This window comes from Corylus avellana, chromosome 10 (genome assembly GCF_965113065.1).
Source record: "Corylus avellana chromosome 10, dhCorAvel1.hap1.2, whole genome shotgun sequence".
Lineage (NCBI taxonomy): Eukaryota > Viridiplantae > Streptophyta > Magnoliopsida > Fagales > Betulaceae > Corylus > Corylus avellana.
The window spans coordinates 8,887,681-8,908,012 of record NC_142499.1 but is presented as its reverse complement, the minus strand read 5'-3'; the positions used below and the strand labels follow the sequence as shown (position 1 = coordinate 8,908,012).

General features: G+C 36.6%; 1 protein-coding gene across 2 annotated transcripts; it reads right to left on the bottom strand.

Annotated features, from left to right (window-relative positions):
- Positions 1-686: 686 nt before the first annotated feature.
- Positions 687-18,975, bottom strand: UBP5 (ubiquitin-specific protease 5). Of its 2 annotated transcripts, XM_059572213.2 has the most exons (15): positions 18,628-18,975; positions 17,401-17,655; positions 10,779-10,923; positions 10,602-10,661; positions 10,398-10,493; positions 8,240-8,270; positions 7,851-8,131; positions 6,176-6,316; positions 5,921-6,091; positions 4,088-4,345; positions 3,846-3,994; positions 2,758-3,327; positions 1,811-2,096; positions 1,306-1,526; positions 687-960 (listed from the first exon to the last, which is right to left on the bottom strand). In XM_059572213.2, the coding sequence occupies exons 1-14, from the start codon at positions 18,765-18,767 to the stop codon at positions 1,344-1,346; spliced, it is 2,766 nt and encodes a 921-aa protein (XP_059428196.1). In that variant the 5' UTR covers positions 18,768-18,975; the 3' UTR covers positions 687-960; positions 1,306-1,343. The 2 variants fall into 2 exon arrangements, with proteins under 2 accessions (XP_059428196.1, XP_059428194.1); XM_059572211.2 differs by having other exon boundaries at positions 7,851-8,270.
- Positions 18,976-20,332: the final 1,357 nt, after the last annotated feature.

The window sequence follows — 20,332 nt, the reverse complement described above, 5'->3', positions numbered from 1 at the left end:
AGAGCAGTACAAAGATGGGTAACTTCCTGTGAAGTCTAATTCGAGAGAACCCAAAGCAAACAATATTGTGTGTCATTAGGGTAGGGCGTTACAAACTTATTAAGAATCGAAGATATATTCAATGCTTAATTTATTGTAACATATTCAAATCAAATTTTTATTAACCCATGTTCAATATATATTTTATTTTTCCTCATACTTAATTATTTTATCTTTAGGCTAGAAGAGTTGATTTTCTACCTAGTCGTGGCCTAGTGCTAGGCCACGACTAGGACTAAGGTTTAATCGTAGTTCATCTTGCCATGGACTACAGATAAAACCCAAGTCCAATGCTTCCTCAACCACCCCTATCCATGCCACCCCCAACCCACTAGGGGGTGGTTGCTCACCACCCTTGTTTTCCATTTTTTTTTAATCTATTTTATTGTTTAACAATTATAAGAGATAAATTTGATTTTTAAGCGTCAAAACAAGGGAATTTTCGAAAGACTTTGGCGAACTGTCTTTTCTATCCAAACAGAAGGTCAACCCTAACAGATGGGGCTTAATTACAGCAAATTGGTAGTTTGATAAACCCAAGTGTCATAACTGTTAGTTCCCGAAGCTTTATAAAAAAAGGCTGTTAGTTGAGGTGGCTAAAGTATATTTAATCCAAAAAAAAAAAAAAAAAAAAAGAACTCTAAATCGAAAATAACTCGGGTGTTGGACTATCCTAAATAACTTTTGTTTGGAAGCAGCTGCCTCTATGATTTTACAATTCAAAAATAATAAATATCCTCGGAGCATTGGGAATGGGATACAAAAACATCTCTTCACCCTCAAATTATCCTGCGAAATTGAAATAGGGCGTGATGTTTTGCACAACTCCTTGAGCAGCACTTGCAGCTATGAATCCATAAAATCATCTTAATCCGCACGGGACTAGTTTTCTTCATCCTCAATTTTAACATGCCTAGGGATCTGCAATATGCCAAACACGAGTGAATCTTACTAAAATATCATTGGCAACCAACGGATCCTACAAGTGCTTACTTCCTAACGTGGCATTGAAAATTAATATTAAATTTTGGTCAAGTTAATTTGTAGATAATATATCACTAGTGATTTTCACTACCACGTCAGAGGGAATAACCACTTGAAAGTGCATATAACATTTTTCATAAACACACCCAATTATTTCTCAAACATGAATTTTTCATCAAGCATATACAAAAGCTGGGTACACCCTAGGAGAGGCCCACATGTCTACCCTCTATAACTGCAGTCCACATTTCAGACACAACTCCCAGAATAAAGCAGGCATACCTGTGTATTTTTCTCTAGCTGATCGAGAAATGTTCATGTCACTTTTGAGAGCTAACATTGTTGTCACCTGCACAGGACTGCGCTCCATTGCTAGCAGAGGCATCATCAGTCTTCACCCTCCGATAAAAGAGGACGTATGCGGCAGCTGTTTTTACTTCTTCCTCATTTATGTGTGATATGTGGTTGTCATCAAAGTTGTACCACCTATTCTCATCTAGAAGCTGCACTTAACAAAAACAATCTTTTTTCAGGTAAATATTGTTTGCCACCCAAATATGCATCTGCATGGTAAAATTGCAAAAACAATGGTTTGCCATAATGTTTCAGTGTCAAATCAAGACACTATACATCAACAATTAACAGCAAAATAACACCCAAATTAGTGTCCAACAAAACGTTTTAAGTTTTAAAATGTTAAATTTTGCACCAACTTGACGTGCAGCTTAAGTTGGAAAAAAAAAAAAAAAAAAAAAAGGAGGAAGAGGTAGATAGCTTTCTCACTCACCTTGATATGTGCAGTGTAGTGCCCACCACCCATGCCGCCATAATGATTAGTTAAGGCATATAGTTCATAGAGTTGACGCCGGGAATTATTTTTGTTCCCTACATAATTTGTTAGGTCAAAGTCATGAATGGGGAAGTTGACAAAGGTTTCTAGCTTCAGCAGATCCTTATGCTTCATGGACCTGCTGTATGAGAATCTCTTTAGATGGATGACCAATACTTCTGGAAGCCTCCATAGATCAAGCTTTTTACTTGCTTGTCGCCGCTCTTTGCATTGAGGACAGTACCTTCATCAGATACACAGTAAATCATGGAAGTTGTTAAGCAAGTAGCCATTCACTCACATCCTCACATGGATTTTTACATCAACCACACAGTTTATATAGTTTCAATCACTACAAGAACTTTAGACTAGGAGTGTCAATGGCAAATACAAAGTAGCAGAAGAGATTCGACATTCTTCATTTTAAGGATGCTTAGTAAAGTACAAAGATGTCCTCACCAAAAATAAATTGGGAAAAAGAATAAAATCTGAGAATGCAAACTAAGAGCAGTTCCATTAATCAACAGAAGGTAATAGCCACCCGTCTTCCCTATTACAACAATCACAAGGGACTAGTGAAATGGGAAGTTGTGAGCCAAAAAGGTAGCAAGACTGAAACCCTTGATCGTAACCATTTTTGGTCTCACGACAGTAAACATGATTCACAAAAGGGAATAAAGTGTTCCATCCTTATGACAAACTGTTTTGGCCTATAATACAATAAACCAACCGTAAAAAGTACAACTTTGGCGAATCGCCAGCTAATGAATCAATCTTGGACTATTCTTGACACCTTAGGTAGGAGGACCGCCACCAATTTATTTAACATTCATCATTAACAGATGCAAGCACACAACAAAGATGACAAGGAAAGCAAAAATGAAGAAGAAGAAGAAGAAACTAACCACATGTCTTCAGGCACCAGTGGTTCTTCACGCAGAAAAGCTTCTAGGCAGGTGTACAAGGAGAGAGGTTCAGTACGAGCTTTCTTGTTAGGTGGCCCATTAAACACTTCTGGCAAGTTCTCTAGATAGTGTGTATCATACTTGTCTAGAAGCTTCAGTGACCAGTCTACATACACTAGAATTGATGTTGACGATGAGGATAGTCTAATGGGTTTGTCCTCTCCCACTGACAGATCAATGCAAGCATTACTTTCATCAACCAACTGAAGAGGCAGTCTCAGTAATGTTACTGCTTCAGAATTAGTGTCATCCTTATTTTGTGAATTTGATATTGAGGAGTCTGTACATGCTTCACCAGAACTGATATCACGGCACTGGTCTGATGCTGCTATAGACATGTTAGTATCAGAAATATTACTTTGTCCTAGGCTTTCAGTTCTTGCAATTGGAGAAAGCATTTTGTGAACCAGTAGCTGTATATCCCCTCTTGTAATTACATCGTCACATGAGATTGATGAGACAAGAGGTGTTCCATAGGGTTTCCATCCCGACGTGGTTTGAGCATTTTCCCTAAGACACAAAATTATTCAAGAACTTAGAAAGTGGCACACAAGAAACCACTATAAAGAATAAAAGTAACAAGGGAAATTGATATTTTTCCAAAGTGACATAAGCATCTTTTTTTTTGAAGTGATAATGGCATGTTATCAATCAACGAACACCATTCACCATTTTTCATCTTTTTGGTCAACGGTTTTTTTTTTGGGGGGGGCATGTAAAAATTGGAGTATGATGCCATTTTACAGAAGGACCAATTTCACAGAGAGAGAGAGAGAGAGAGAGAGAGAAAGAGAGCTCTTTTCAGAACTAACAATGGAACTATCTTCTTGTTCAGGATACCTATGATAATAGTTGAAACAGTCGACATACTAATTAAAGCAATGAACATAAATAATAGTGGCGAAGGATATAACAACCAGGGCCAGATTTCTGGGGGCCATGCCTAATGGAAAAAGATAGAAAAAATAATAAGCAGCCCACTTTCTTTATAGCTCTGATTAATGTAGCATACATGAAATTATACATACTGCTCTCTACGGCGATGTATTAACTGAAGATATTTTGTGCTCTTCACTAGCTTTGGCATCTTGTAGGCAGCAAGGTGGTCATCATCTTTGATGGTGGACAACATTATTAAAGGATCTTCTAGAAATTTCTGAATCAAATGGTTCCGTATCTGTGAACAAAACATTTGAATTATTCAATCCAATTAAACATGCACAAAAGTAATCCTAAAAACCCAACATCCAGAAAGTTCACTGCTGCAAACCTCCACAAGCAAAAGCTTCTCACTGTGCTTCAAGGAACATGCACTGCTAAGTGCCTGGATTAAGTCCCTGCAACGTCCCTGCTTTGGGACAGTCACAGTGTAAGCAGATGGAAGGGAACTTCCATCACAAGTGAAAACTGTTACTGTCATAGTGCGGGTAATGGTCAGCTGGAGTGGCAAGGAGAGATACATGAAGGGATCAAATGTGATGGAAACTTTATTGCACACTGGACAAACCAATGTTGACTTGTACTGGCCCTGTGAAAAAGAACACTTAAGATCCGTAAGTTCAGACACATTAATAGGCAGGTTAACTCGATTAAAAAAAGAAAGTAATGAAAATCAATGACATCTTGTGTCAGGATGTGATTAAGATATTTATCCTAGAGTGAAAAAAAAGTGAGGCATAAATGTAAATCTCGTCCAAGCCTTCTACATTTATTAGGGTGAGAAACCTGAATGCATCAGAATTTGAACCATAATTATAGCTATAGATTAAATCAGGATTTTATAATGAAAAAATTCTTTTGATAATAAAAGATCATATTTGTTCAGTTTCTAGCTTTTCTAAATTTCAATTTCCATATGAACAACAATCACATTGACAGCAAAAAGTTTGTTTATCCTTGTAATTCAAATTAAAATGTTATTTGTACATATTGCCAGCATAGGTTTTAAAACTAATATCATTCAAATGCAAACTATAAGATCTGATTAACTAAAATACCAATGAAACTTTGGCTGACAAATGCCTCTATAATCCAGGTAGCTCATATAGCGAAAACAGTTATTTTTAGTACAAAAAATAATTTGATAATTAATCATCTTCTTGGACGTTCTCACTCAAAGAATAAGCATTTGAAACCTAGATTTGAATGCCTTCTTTCATTTCCTATATCATAATAAATTGCTTGATAGGGTGAATACGTCAAACCAACTAAGGTTATGATGCCTCAATAGCAAGACTAAACAAGGCTCTTATAACAAGGCAATTTCAACTCAGATTTTCTTTCTTTTCTTTTATAAGTTATAAATTTCATTATAAAACTTTAAGGGGATCAATCCTAATACATGGGATGTATACAACAGAAACATCCAAAAGCAATTCATCTAAAATTCAAAAGATATAAGAACTCCAGCAAATTCAAAAAAATGTGTGATGCAGTAGCCGCATTTCAATCACACCCAAAAGCAATTCTACCATCTAAAATTTACAAGATCAAGGAACTCCAGAAAATTCAGAAAAGTGTGTGACACAGTAGCCACTGTTCAATCATAAAGAGAAAACAAGTGCAAAAAATTTTCTGGTGCAGGGGTAGACTTATTATTTATAAAAATATTAAAAACATAGAGAGATGGCCGCGCAGTCACCCAAAAGGTAAAGGGTGGCCGCGCTACCACCCCAACAGGTCAGGGGTGGCTGTGTAGTCACTATTAGTGATGGTGTCTCACTATTACTGAAGAATAAAATTTGACCTAAGGACATCACCCGTTTATCAACAATCTTTATTATCCAACCTCCTGACTTAAGAAATAAAACATGGATCCGATTATCAGTGATACCCATGATGTACCGCTCTTTACATCATATGCAAATACCTTCAAAGATGAAAACAATATTTAAAAAGAGGAAGACTCTGCCTGAGAGCTATGACCAAGAATTTCACCCTCAAAGCTTGACCTGGATTCCAACAAAGCCATACAATAAAGCAAAAGACGCACAGGAATGATTGATTCCAGAAAGAAGAAGCTTGCATACAGGAAAAAGAGTATGAAACCATCAACCACACTCCAGATTTAGATTTAAAATATCATGAACATTATTATACTCACTTGGCACACATCAACAATTATAGAATCATTACGAGCAATATGATTAGCCCAATACTCGTCTGCAACTTCTTCATCAGGTCGGCCATCCGCATCCCTGGACTTTATGTAAGGTTTGTGTTTGACGCGATTCAGATCTTCATGAAGACCATCTAGCAGAAATGCTAAAAGCTCCTGGCAAAATAACACCCCACTTTTACTGATGCAAATTGCATGGAAACCATAGAATGAATAAAAGGTACATGTCAAGCACCGAACCTGGGAATCGTGCTGATTGTAGCCACTAAATTGAGGTGCAAAGCGAGCAAGCTTCGCTTTAAAGGATCGAGGAGCTACTGGCATTCGTCCAGGTGCCCATAGCTTTCGAAGTAACTCACCAAATGCTAGTGCTAGCTCACCCTACATAATTACCACTTCAATCACTAAAATAACAGCATAATAGAACTAATATTATGTTATACTCATTATAAAATTTTCCAGAAATAAATATCTTTGAATAAAAAGAAAATATCTACCAGAAACAATTGTGACATAACACAAATATTAACATGAGTGTCTGGCAATCACGTAAGTATAACATTAAGAAATATATATATATATATAAGCGAACATTAAGAAATATATATTAGAGAAGCTAGAGATGGCAACAATAAAACCAAGTCATCTAAAGATGGCACAACAAAGATATTGAATGGGCAAGGAATTATTTAAATAAAGCTGAAGGCAGTACAAAGAGAAGAGGAAGACCACAAGAATGTGGGTTGAAGTGCCCGGCAAAATGGCCCATACATAGAAAAGACAGAACCATGGTAAAGTAGCAAGGAAGAGGAATTTTTGTAGTTGAACTCTATTGCAGATGGTATATCAAATGCTTGAATACAAAAAGCACACAAGTTGCTTTCCATTACCACCCATAATCATTACACAGAATGAACCTCAAATTTGGAAGCAACCCATAGTCCTTTTGCTTCATGAAGTAGAACCAAGCAACCTGAAATTTACTCATTGTTCAGGTGCTGTATGGGATCAGTATTAAAAGAGTCAAAGGGATAAATCAGATTCAAAAGGGTGGACACAAGATAATGGAGCTCAATAGCATAACCAGCACCCACGATCTAGTTTCATTCAACAGAGAGAACATAATGGTGAAAACAAATAACAAGAAAAGAGGATATGGTTATGAAAGATGCATAGAAGAATTACTCCAACAACAAAAATTCACTAAAGTGACACATAAAATGGAACTTGAATGGAAATATAATTTAGCAAACAACAATAAAGGAACCTTAAAGACTATATGTATTCACAAACAAATCAGAAAAGCAAAATAAAAAATTAGGGGAAAATATGCTAGAACATCATCCGCACTTTGTGCGATTTTGACATTAACACCCCAATTTCCAATTTTGAAAATTTGAGACCCAAGTTTATATAGATTTTAAATCTATGACCTCAATTCATTTTTCTCTCAAATAAATAACAAAAATGACATGAAATAAAACTGTGCCCTTCCCATTAAAAATTTAAAAAGTAAAAAAGAAAAACAGGGGCCACTGCACTGTGGAGATGTTCTTTTCTAATTTTTTAATTTCTAATAGGAAGGGCGTAATTATAACTTTTAGGTCATTGTTGTTATTTATTTGAGAGAAAAATGAATTGAGGTCTTAAATTTAAGATCTTTATAAACTCAGGTCTCAAATTTGCAAAATTAGAAAATGCAGTCCTAATGTCAAAATAGTGCAAAGTATAGTGGGGTCATAGCATATTTTCCCAAAATAAAAATACAAGAACTACAAAACTGATCCAATAAATTGAGGACATGGCATATTAGACACCAAATTCTAGTTTTCATATAAAACCTCAAATGGCTTAAAATCATGCATCGACAAAAAGGTCGATTATTTCACATTTTAGAATTGTCTTCGGTACTTACAACCATGCCCAAAGGGTTCTGCCAATTGATCTCTTGATGATAATCTTCCCGAAAATATCTAGCAAACTCCGGTGTATGAACAAGGCATTGTATTGCACTGTTCATAAAACAAGTGTTCCCAAGGTTCAGCAACCCAGTCAACCCACCAGTAGCACCCCTTGTACTAATGCTGCTGATTCCATATGTGTTATCCAACTCTCTGGCTGGAGATGTCAGGTTGTGACTTTGTGGCAGCTCCACAATGTGGCTTCTAGACGCACCCTTACTTGCAGACCAGCCTCCTGCAATTGATAAGCTTGACTTAGAAGGCTCTATAAGAAAAGAAGTAGCTTCCCTCGGTGAAGATCCATTGTCCTGAACAGAATTAATGGAACCAGCCGGTGCAGTACCATTCACATGGTTAAGGACCTCCACCAGAATCTGTTTTAATTGATTAAAGAACAAAAGAAAAATGAAATGTTAAAACCAGAAAAAGTATCAGGTAATATTTAAGATGAGGCCATCATCACATAACAGAAGCCAGAAGGAAACTAGACAATAGATACATACAAGGACGAAGGCCATTTCATCTTTTAATGTATGTGACTTTCTCAACTATGCATGCATACCTGTATTACATGAAGGTCAATGTTTTGGAGTGCCTAAGCCAATGTATGTGTGTGTGCACGCATGTCCAAAAGATGAAACTACATAGATGTCTTCAGTAGTAAAAATGTCAAACATAACACAATTAACAAGACATTTGGGCATAAATGCATCATTAATTACCAATCACAATAAATTGGTAACTTTACATTAAGTGCACCAAAAAGGCATCATATATACTTTCTACACCTCATTTAACAAAATAAGTGTTCGGATGTTGTGAATGAGGGAGCATCTTTGGAATTGCGTTAGAGTTTAAAAAGTACTTTTAGTACCTAAAAAGTTGTGCCTAACAAAAAGCTTGCATGTTTGGTTAAAAACTTCAAAATATATATATTACTTTTTTACTCTAAAAATTGACAAAACACATTTTTGGCAAAAACTTAAAAATGAAACTTTTGCTAAAAAGCTCTATTTGACTTAAAAGCTCTATTTCTCAAACACAATCTCAAACATACTTTGAATAAAGGATGCCGTGCTAACCAAACAAAGAGTTTTCTGAATATCACAGTTGATGAGTACCAGACAGTGATAGATCAGAGGTGGCAACTAAGCCTTACACCAGCTATGCACCTGCTACACTAACATGACTATCAAAGCCATCTCTAAGCATTTATTTATAGTCATTTCCTTTTCTTCAGGGGGATTTTAGGGCTACTTGTGTACTTCCAGTGTACATGGCCTTTGCCCTTTTTCTCTTATTAAATTTATCTAATTATCAAATAAGAGAACAAAACAAAAGCACACGAGACTTCTTTTAGAGGTTCTTTAAGCATTGTCTTAGGATTATCATTTCATAGGAATGTCAGTTTTAAGAGTAGCAATAATGAATAAACGCAGATCGAATATTGTCAGTTATGTCCTTTTTCTCTATCAAGGGGGCTGGGAGGATTCAACACAGAACTTAAAAGAACCAGCATGTACTATTACAGGACATACAAGGCATACAAATAGAAAGTAATAAAAAAGAATTACACAAACAATAAAGAATCACTTATTTATAAAAAAATAAAAAGTAAAGAATGACCAAGCCACATTAGTATCTAAGCAAAATGTCCTCTACTTTAAGGAATGCATGTACACCAAATAGCCACGGGGTCTAACAACCATCTCCCATATCACTTCAACATCTATCCTCACCCTATCAAAAACCACTATGTTTCTATAATTCCAAGAGATCATAAAACCACAATTTAAGTACTCATGCACAATAGATGCATTAAAAGACCACCTTTTGTTGCAACCTCCTAGCCCCACCCTTTATCTTCCAAGTTTACACAAAGTGCAGCTAACAAGACATTCCCATCTTCTGAACAAGAAAGAGAAGTAGTCGTCCATGCCTCCTTATTTTTCACCAGAGAATAGAGATTCAAACACATTGAAGGTATAAGTACCACGTCACAACTTTTACTCAAATCTCAATGAAGTAGCCCCATTTTCGAAAGGCCTGAAAAGCCATTAAAATGGCCCTCCACAGTCCACAAGCCACACTGCACAGACACCTAATATTCTTCTTCACTATGTACCACGCAACAATGATCTTCCCCCATCAACTCTCCCTCTCATAAGAGAAACTCTATGACCAAATGAAATTATGGGTCAGATATTCACTGGTTGGATTCCAAGAGAGAGAGAGAGAGAGAGATAAAGAGCAACCGCTTTTTCCATATTTTCAATTCTTTAGAGAACTCTACACTATGTACTTCTAAAAGATGTGATAGAAGACGACTTCAGACATTCAATAACACATTTTAATATTTATATATTTTAAAAATTCTTTCACATTCACATAATAGCTGGGTATTCAAGCAAGTACACCAAATGCAAAATCAGATTTCAAACGCAAAAGTGACTTCTTTATAGAAACTTTAAAGGAAAGTAATCGGTTTAATGTAAACCCACATCCTGATCCATCTGTATGTTGGCATCATCAAGTGTTTTGTCCATGTCATTCATCAAAGCATGCTTCCGACGAGCATAGTAATCCCAGATGCACACCTGCAACAGATGAATACTCTTAAAACTAAACGTAAAAGATTGCTGAAGAACATTTCACAAAAACAGAATCGAATTTAAAGATGAAGGTAGGATACATGAAATCCTTACTTGTTCCAAGTTAAGCTCAAACAATTCACAGGCTTTCCTATGCAGCTCTCCAATTGTTTCCTGCCAAAATGTTAGAATCTTAAGATAAGCGAATTCAATATACTTATTCCTACTAATGAGATAGGTGCAAAGGGGACTAAAGAAAGCAGCATAAATAACCAAGTCTGAGTATTATACCTTCTTGCTTATTCTAATAGTAGAGCGGTCAACTTTTGGCATCACATGTAACTGGAGGCGCAGAGGATACACCTCAACAGCCAACTCTGTCTGGGAAAGACCTGAACTGATTACTTTCCGTGCCAGTGTTGGACCACCTCCATACCTAAGACAAGCAAAGATTTTTTTGATAAATAGAGCAAAAGATTATAATTGATTGCATAACACTTCATTTAAATGACAACATAGAAAGTATAACATGTAATTTCAATGGATACACACTATTGGTCCCTATGGTTTTTTCGTACTTCCAATTTGATCCCTACAATTTTATTTTTTCAATCAAATTTTTCAATTATATAACTCATAACAGTGGGTCCAAAATTGTGAGGGAAACTCCAGTCACATTACAAAACCTTCTTGGATTGTGGTCTTTTATGATGTAGCACACAACCTTAGCCAATATGGCGCTCGCAGAAGACCAACATGGCACACACATCAGACAATCATTCAGCAAACCCCTGCCCAACTTTCAGCACCTTGCTCACGTTGGGGTTGGCAATTCGGGTTCATGGGTCGGATTCATATTGTGTTGAGTCATAAATATACGACTATATTTGTAACCATAAAGACGACCCATTAATTAATCGTGCCAAACCTCTCAGCCCTCACAACCTATTTAAATAAATGGGCTATACGACACGACTCGCCTAACGTGTTTAAAACAAATCATGTTGAGTTAACTCGTACACAACCCATTTTAACTTGTTTAATATAAATGGATTAAGTTGACACAAATACTTGATCTGGCCTGATTAACACAACTTCATATCACTTAAGCCTATATCAATTATAGACATTCACAACTAGATTCATAACAAAATCAACTTGACAATCAATATTCATACCCATAATTAATAAACATAATCCAACTTCTCAGAGGATATCCAAATTCATCTAAATAAACTTCTGGAAATGTGGTTATATGCTTAGGGTTAGGGAAAAAACGCAATTTAATTATACGAGTTAATTGCGGGTTGACATGAATTTGACCCATTTATTAATAGTGCCTAACCAGGTAGACTCGTTTTGACTCACACCCTATTACACTACACCATAACCCTTTAATTTTGTATTATGTTCAAGTCAAGTTCACGAATCATGTAAAACATTACCTATCCTACATCTCACATCCCTCCTCTCCCTATTCTCTCTTCTCCTCACCCCTTCCCGTCTTTATTGCCACTAGATCCTAATCTCCTCTCCCCTCCCCTACCGTCACAACTTCCATAGCAACACTCCTATAAAACCCCCACACCAATGGCACAAGATATCATGTGACTAAAAAAAAAATAGCCACCATGTTGTTCAGTGTTGTGTCACCACACATCTAAGACTTGCCACTTTTTCTTCTCTCTCAACATTTGCTTATTTGGATGAAATTCAAAGTGTAATGGATTAGTGATAACTGTTTTCTTAAAACGGATCTATGAAATCCAAACCCACATTTGCATCTACTCATTTCTCAGATTGAATCTCTCCTTTCCAACCAGATTAGAAGAATTCAAACAAATAGAAAATACAGATTCCAAAGAAGAAGAAACAGTCAAGAAATGTTTTCCAATTTTTTCTTTTTTTGTTTTTTCTACTCCTCCATATTGCCCTGTTGCATTGTTATTTATTTTTCTAGTTTGCTGCCAGATCTCTCCAATTCCCTCCGATTCTCTTTTGTCCTTTATTTTCTTCACTTCATTTTTACTTTCCTTTTTTTTTTCTCTAGAGTGAGGAGAAAGGTGCATAGCGCAAGCCAAAGGGTCCTTCAAGTTTGGAGCAAAGGTGCATAACGTGAGTACAAACAAGGGTCCCTAGAGTGAGAAGAAAGGTGCAAGGCGCAGGCACGGACGAAAGTCCCTAGAATAAGGCGCAAAGGTGCATGGCATGGGTATAGACGAAGGTCCTTAGAGTAGGAGTAAAGGTGTGTGGCACAAACAAACCCACATAGCACACTAGTGATCCTTGAGTCGGTCCATCAGATTGATACAAAAGAACAAAAAAACAAAAAAACAAAAACAAAAAACAAAAACAAAAACAAAAACAAAAAAAAAAAAAAAAAGATTTTTTAGCGATATAGTGATGGACACACAAGTGAGAATGAGATTTTTTAGCATAAATGTTGAATCTCACATTAGAAATATGTCACAAGTGTAAGAGGTTAGTATAGCATAATTGGGCCAAATTTATAGGGTTAAGTGAGTCACTCGAAGACTTCCAAAGTGTCTATCTTCCCAACACCAACCTTATCTTCTCAGGCTCATCCCTAAGTCGAAATTATGGAGGACTTAGGTGGTGTTCAGAAAAAGGTGTGTGTGTGTGTGTGGGAGAGAGAGAGAGAGAGAAAGAGAGAGAGATGAGTTTGAACCACTATTGTGTAGGGACTTTTACAATACGATATTTTGCAATAAAGTGACCCTCGAATAAACCCTCTTTGAATTGTCTTTCTAAGGGTCCAAATCATGTGATCATTGGACACATGTAGGGTGTATTGCAACGTACCATTTGCTGACATGTAGCTGGAATTATAGCGCACACACACAAACACGCTAGTTGAACCTTGAGGCCTTAAGCCTATCTTTTTGACCCAAAACCAGATCTGTCTAGGGGACCTTAAGGTGATCTAAGAACCCTCTAAAGACTAGATATAACTTGTGTTAAGACCTACAATCTAAAAAGGCTCACGTTGCATAATCCATGTGTAGTAAATTGAACATAAATGTATAGTATGATCATTCAAATAAAAGAATTGAACTAGAAATACGAAATAAGTGTCATAAAGAGGAGAAATCAGATCAGCCCCTTAGTGTGGAAAGCAATGTTTAAGAGGATCAAACAATGCAAAAGAACGAATGGTATACAAGAGTGTTAACAATAGTAATTGTTGTGAATGTTTGCTTAGGCTGCTAAGTGAAGTGTGTAGAACTTTTTAAGCTAAAGAGCGAGGTAAGTAGCTTTGATCATTCCTTTATTTCTTTTGAAATGTCAATGCAATGCTTTCTTAAAATAGTTTTCAAGGTATATAATCTAATGTTAGCCTTTATTTGGTAGCCCCTTTTTAAGGATCCAATACTATATGTTTGATAAAGGGATGTAATTGAGTTAATGCATATGCTTCTGCTATGTAATGAATTTTTTTTTTTTATGAATTATGTAACGAATATGTTATAAATACATTATTTTTTTATAATTAATTGACAAATATCATTAAAAGCGTAAGGCGCCCCTAAGTACACAGAAAGTATACAAAATATGTTATAAATACACTATGATACTTGATGAAAGGTGAATGAAAGGAAAGGAAAGAAAAAGGAAGTGATTGTAGGGATGCATGGAACATTTTAAAATGTTTTCATAGCCATATAAAATGATGTGAAATTGTACCGGAGCTAATAGACAGGGGAAGCCATCGTGTATGGTCTACTAAGAATGGCTCACTCGAGTGCACCATTGTTTATTGAGTGATGTCTATATGCTAAACATGGCTCCACCTGTGGCCACAGGAACGAAGTTGAGCTCCTACTGATTTTTTTTTTTTTTTTATAAGTAATGTCATATCATAAATAAAGCGCAGAGGAGCGCAACCCTAGCACATAAGGAGTATACAAGAAAACCCCTAATAAGAAGAAAAAGAAATACATAAATTTAGAAAATCTGCAAAAGTAAAAACATGCAAGCCATGATGAATCACTATCCATATATATATTGTGTTAAGCAGAAGCTTCCGCAATTCGAACATCGAAGTCTCTACAGCTTCAAAGTGCTGAGCATTCCTCTCAAGCCAAATACACCACATTATACACAACAAAACCATCCTCCAAACTTCCTTGACTGGACCGCCTCCACGCACAGCGCCCCAACTAGTCAACAAATCCAGCACCCGTCTCGGCATAACCAACTCTACCCCAAACAGAGAAAGAATGTAACTCCATAATTCTCGTGGGACTTCGCAATGAACTAAAAGGTGGTTAATGGACTCCTCATTCTTCTTACACGTACAACACCATTCAACCACACAATATTCCTTTTACGTAGATTATCATGCGTCAAAATTTTCCCCAAGACTGCTGTCCATACAAAAAATGCCACCCTCGACGGAGCCTTTACACGCCATATACTCTTCCATGGAAATGAATGTCTAGCCGGCTATTTAACGCTTTATAGAACGACTTTACTTCAAATTGACCCCTCTACGAAGGACTCCAAATTAACCTGTCCATGTCGAACTTGGAAAGAATACAACCTCCCGAACAAGGAGAGAATCATCTCCATCTCCCAATCCTAGACTAAACGCATAAAGATGATGTTCCACTATATAACTCCATCTTGAAGGTGCATGGTATCCACCACCCATGCGTCTTTATGCCAAGCAATACTAAACAAAGCCGGATAACATAGCTTCAACGGGATGTCCCCACACCCAATGTCATGCCAGAAACTTACTTTGGACCCCAATCCCCATATCAAAGTGAACAAAATTGGAAAACTTATCCCACCCTCTTCTAATATGTTTCCACACACCCACTCCACCGGTTCCCAATACCTCTTTTGAACTTCAACCACCCCTCGTACTCTCATATTTAGCAACAATCACCAATCTCCATAAAGCCTCTCTCTCCGTAGCATACCGCCACAACCATTTTCCCAAAAGAGATCCTAGTGATAGCCAACCCTTACACACAGGGCATAATCGTTTGGCGGTTACTCAAGAATTTAAAGGAAATAGAAGATTTATGATGTGTGTGAATGTTTTATTTGAATTTTTTATGTTTTACTGTATGTTGAATTCTACTAACTATCTAGTTTTTATGTTTTAAAACAATCTAGATGATATCGTAGATGGTTCTACAAGGCAGGGAAATAGATAAAGAAGCCCTAACATAGAAGAGGAATTGAATAGATGCACCTAGCACATTAGTTTGTTTTGTTTCAGCATACTTCCTATGTTAAGAATAAGGGTTTAAAGGGTTGCGAGCGGTAGCTCTGGATTCCTTTTCGGGTTTTGGGTGGGAGGGTTTCTGGTTTAGTCCTTGTGGGGTGGTGGGTTTTTTTGGGTCAGTTTGGCAGTTGCTGTGTTCTTATGGGTGTTGGGTTCCGCAGGTTTCTCTCCTTGTTCTTTCCTGTTTTTTGTTTCTCTTTTTTCTTTTTGCTTTCTGTGTCCTTTTGTATACTTCTTGTATGTTTGGGGCGCCTACGCTTTTTTATAAAGCTTTCTTGATATTACATATCAAAAAGAATTAAGGGTTTAAAGGTTAACTTTTAAGGGATTGAGTTGTAATAACAGTAATACGACGACTTAAGTTTAAATTGTTATGAGTCGTTTGGTTTGCTTTGATTTTTAGCTTATGGAATTCTCATATCCTTATGTTTCTTATTGAGCAATACGTAACATCCTCTTCCTACGGGAAGGGGGTGTTACACCACCTTGTCTCAATTTGATATAGTACACAGGATTGAAGAAAGAAATAACCAAGTCTACCTCCCAATCTTGCACTAGTCTAGTAAAAGATATATTAAATTAATGATTTTCATTAAAGAACTGCATATGATCCGCCATACACGCCTTCTTACATCATGCAATACAAAAAAGTTCTGAAAAAGTTGTCTTCAAAGGTTGGTCCCCACACCACAAATCATACCAAAACCTGATCTTGGACCCCTCTCCCAACTCATATCCAAAAAAAAAAAAAAAAGAACTCCCAGCCCCTCCTTATATGTTTTCACACTCCCACTCTGTAGGGCCCACTACCTCCTCCTTGGCACACCAACTTCCTCTCGTGCTATCACATTTGGTTTCCACCACCAATCTCTACAAAGCCTCACTCTTCGAAGCATAACACCATAACCTTTTTCCCAAGAGAGCTTGATTAAACCGAATTAGATTTCTAGCCCCTAAACCACCTAAAAACATCGGACAACAAATCTTCAACCAATTAACTAAATGGAACTTAAACTTGTCACCAATTCCACCCCACAAAAAGTCTATTTGAAGTTTTTCAATCCATTTAACCACGCCTACAGCAATTGGGAAAAGGGAAAAATAATTAGGCAAATTGGAAAGAGTACTTTTAATCTAAGCCAACCTACCTCCTTTCGACAAATAAAGCCTCTTTCAACATGTTAATCAGCGTTCCATTTTCAACAATACCATTTCATATAAATGTATTCTTATACGAAGCACCCAGAGAGATTGATCTTTTGATGTTTAAGTTAACAATCACTTAGTGACATAACAGGGAACGAAACAATAACATTTTCCAGAGCATGATTGATACTTATCGCAATGGTGGATCAGATCATTCAAATTAATGTATAAGAATTGAATCCCAAGAAACTATTTTCTTGTTCTAGCTTTTCTAATACACCAGAAAGGCATGCTGCAAAACTTTTCCAGATTCTTTTATAAACTGTGATAAAATGACACAAACCTGATGGTCTAAAACTAAACTACTGATATTCTCTACTCGTGATATTAGTATCTTTAATTTAATATGAGTTTGCATAATGCTACAAGTGCAAAGAAAATATGAAGCCAAAGAAAATGAATGGACATTCTCACATCCAAAATCTTGTAAATTTACGCATAACATACCACGAATATAATTGATTCCAAACTTCTTGTGGAAGCAATACATAGTCACGGCCTTCTAGTAGAGTATCGTGAATCTCAATACCCACAGTAGAATCATCAGACGCTGAATCATATATCAAATCAGAATTATCAATACCAGCAGGCCTCTTTAGAGAACTTGAACCAACCAAATCACCATGCTCTGACAAGGAAGATCCATCATTAGCATTATTTGGTTGGTCTTGATTTGCATATTCAATCCAATGTTGCCACCATCTGTAAAAACCAATAAGAAACGCATTAGATAACAAATTTTTCATTTTTCATTTTTTTTTTTTTTTTTTTTGAGATAAGTAATCAACAAATATCATTAAAAGCGGTATTACCCAAAAAAACAAAAGGACAAAGAAAACTGGGTGCAGCACACACAACATTTCAGACTAGAAACAGCAATCAGTGTCACCAGATATTAGCAACTGAATGGTGAAGAAAATAAACTCCTGCGCCATTTGCCAGCAGTTGAAGAAAGAAAGCTAAAACCTTTTGTTCTTTTCTCTTGTAGATTAGGTTTCAACTCTTAAGATGATTAGAAAGAGCAGCTCATGTTAAGGCTTTAATCATAGGAGAGGTTTTTCATTTCAATACAACACCTTCTCATCATCAGAGGCCAATTCCAAAATGGACCCAAGAGAAATTGGTAAAAGAGATCGGATATGATGGCTTCATGAGAAGAGAGAGCTATCACCACCATGAATCCCCCAAACACCTTACTTACCCCACACATAACATGAAATATGAAGAAAGGAAGGAACTGAGTGCTGTAACTTCAACACGTTTTAACTCAGATATAATGCAATTTAAGCCCCCCAATAAAAAGAGTAAAAATCACCACCTAAGCCCTTTAATTAGCAAACTCTCTCAATTCACCAATTCATACCAGAGTCGACCATTAGAAACAACAAAGTGTGTAGAGAAAGAAGTTCCTGAATTTTCAAAAACTTCCCTACATGCTTATCAAGTGAAACCCTCACGACTGTTTAGTAGGCGCAAAGTGAAAACGACACTAGAATGCATTAGCAAATACATTGAAACTGAGCATCCCTCAACCCTCACCTTTCCACAATACCAAAAACATCCCTCTACTACACTCCAGGATCTCGAATTTACACGCAAAAGCACTTTCCGTAAGATTGAAACAATTATGAAACGAAATCAAGAATTTCGAAAAGAAAAAGAGTAGAAAAGAACCTCTGAGTGATTAAATAAAAGTTGTCGCCCTCCTTGCTATTAGCTTCGGAAGCCAAAGCAATATCTCGGATCATAATCCTCTCTTCCTCCGGCGTCAGCTCCGTGCTGCTTGCGCTGCTGCACATCGAAACCTCCGCCATTGCGCCCTCTACGCTCTCGCGTTTTCTCGGATCTGATATTACCACGGGAAATCTCAGACTGAGGAATTGGTTAAATTTTTCTTTACCGTTTTCTTTTTCTGTTTCTCTGTGACCAAACAAGGAGGAGGGGTTTTTTAGAAATGGTTAAAACCCGGCTAAAGTTTCTCGATTGATCATTATACGGCCGGTCGCTTCAACGTTTGATTAATTCCGGTCGCTCAGAAAAACAAAAATAAATTATCTTTTTGTGGCATAGGTTTTTATTTTTTATTTTTTTTAAGTGGAAAATACACTTTACTCCTAATTATATTTGTACTTTTAAACTCAATGTTTAAAAAGTGATATTTTATCCTTCAAAGTATCTGACATTGATACTTGACCCCCCATGAAATACATTTTAGTCCCATAAAATATTTTAAATTGACACTTTACCCTCCAAAGTAACTAAGTTTAGAGAGGTAAAGTGTCAACTCAAGGGGGTAAATTGTCAATTCAAAATACTTCAGGAGTAAAGTGTACATCACTACATCATAGGGGTCAAGTGTCAATGTCAGATACTTTAGGCGATAAATTGTCACTTTTTAAACATTGTGGTTAAAAGTGCAAATGAGTAAATAGTTCAAGGGGTAAAATGCATTTTTTCCCTTTTTTTTTTATTTTTAATCACCTAGGTTTCAAATCCTATTATAGATGGTACATACTACATAGCTTATGAGAAAAGATCAATGTAATACATTCATCACATTATGTCAGCCCTTGCCACATACAAATGTCACATGTTCTAAAACAAAATAAAAATAATTGAACAATTAAAAAAACTAAACCCAAATAATAATAATAATAAAAAAAAAAAAATTATGGGCCACCCCATTTTGGCTATTAGGGGTGACTGGCCAACCCCAAGGCTGATCTAGGAGTGGCCGAACCACCCCATGCGGCTGGTTTAGGGAGCCAAACCACCCTTAAGGCCACAATGTAGGTGGCTAGTCAAAATGGGATGTCCGGGCCACCCTATAGTTTTTCCAAATTATATTTTTAGGCTTTTTTTTTTTTTTTAAGACACATGGCATTTGTATGTGACAACACATATGACAGACTTACTAAGTTGGTCTTTTTTCATAAGTCAAGTATAATCTGTGATTGACATATATAATACTCAATGAAAATAAGTAACCGTTTTTTCTCTTTGGTGTTCTTCCGTGAAACCTAGAGGAGGAGGCAGTTTTTCTCCAAATCTGCAAGGATTGCGAAGGTAGCTCTCGTAAACTTGGTGGATTTTGTTGTTGAGAGAATTGAAGGGAGAATGGATGAAGATTTATCAACACTCTGGGGAAATTCTCGTTGTCCAAGGAGGCGATTTCAAGAGTGGAGGTGCAGGAGGATGAGTTGGAAGAGATTTCATTGAGAAGTTTGTTTGGTGGGGAAGTTGTTATCAAATCGAGTCATAGGGAAGAACACCATTAGAGCTACTTTGATTAGGGGCTGGAAACCGTCTAGTTCTCTTTCGTTCAAGCTGTTGGGAGATAATTTATTTCTCTTGGATTTTGAACATGAGTGGGATAAGT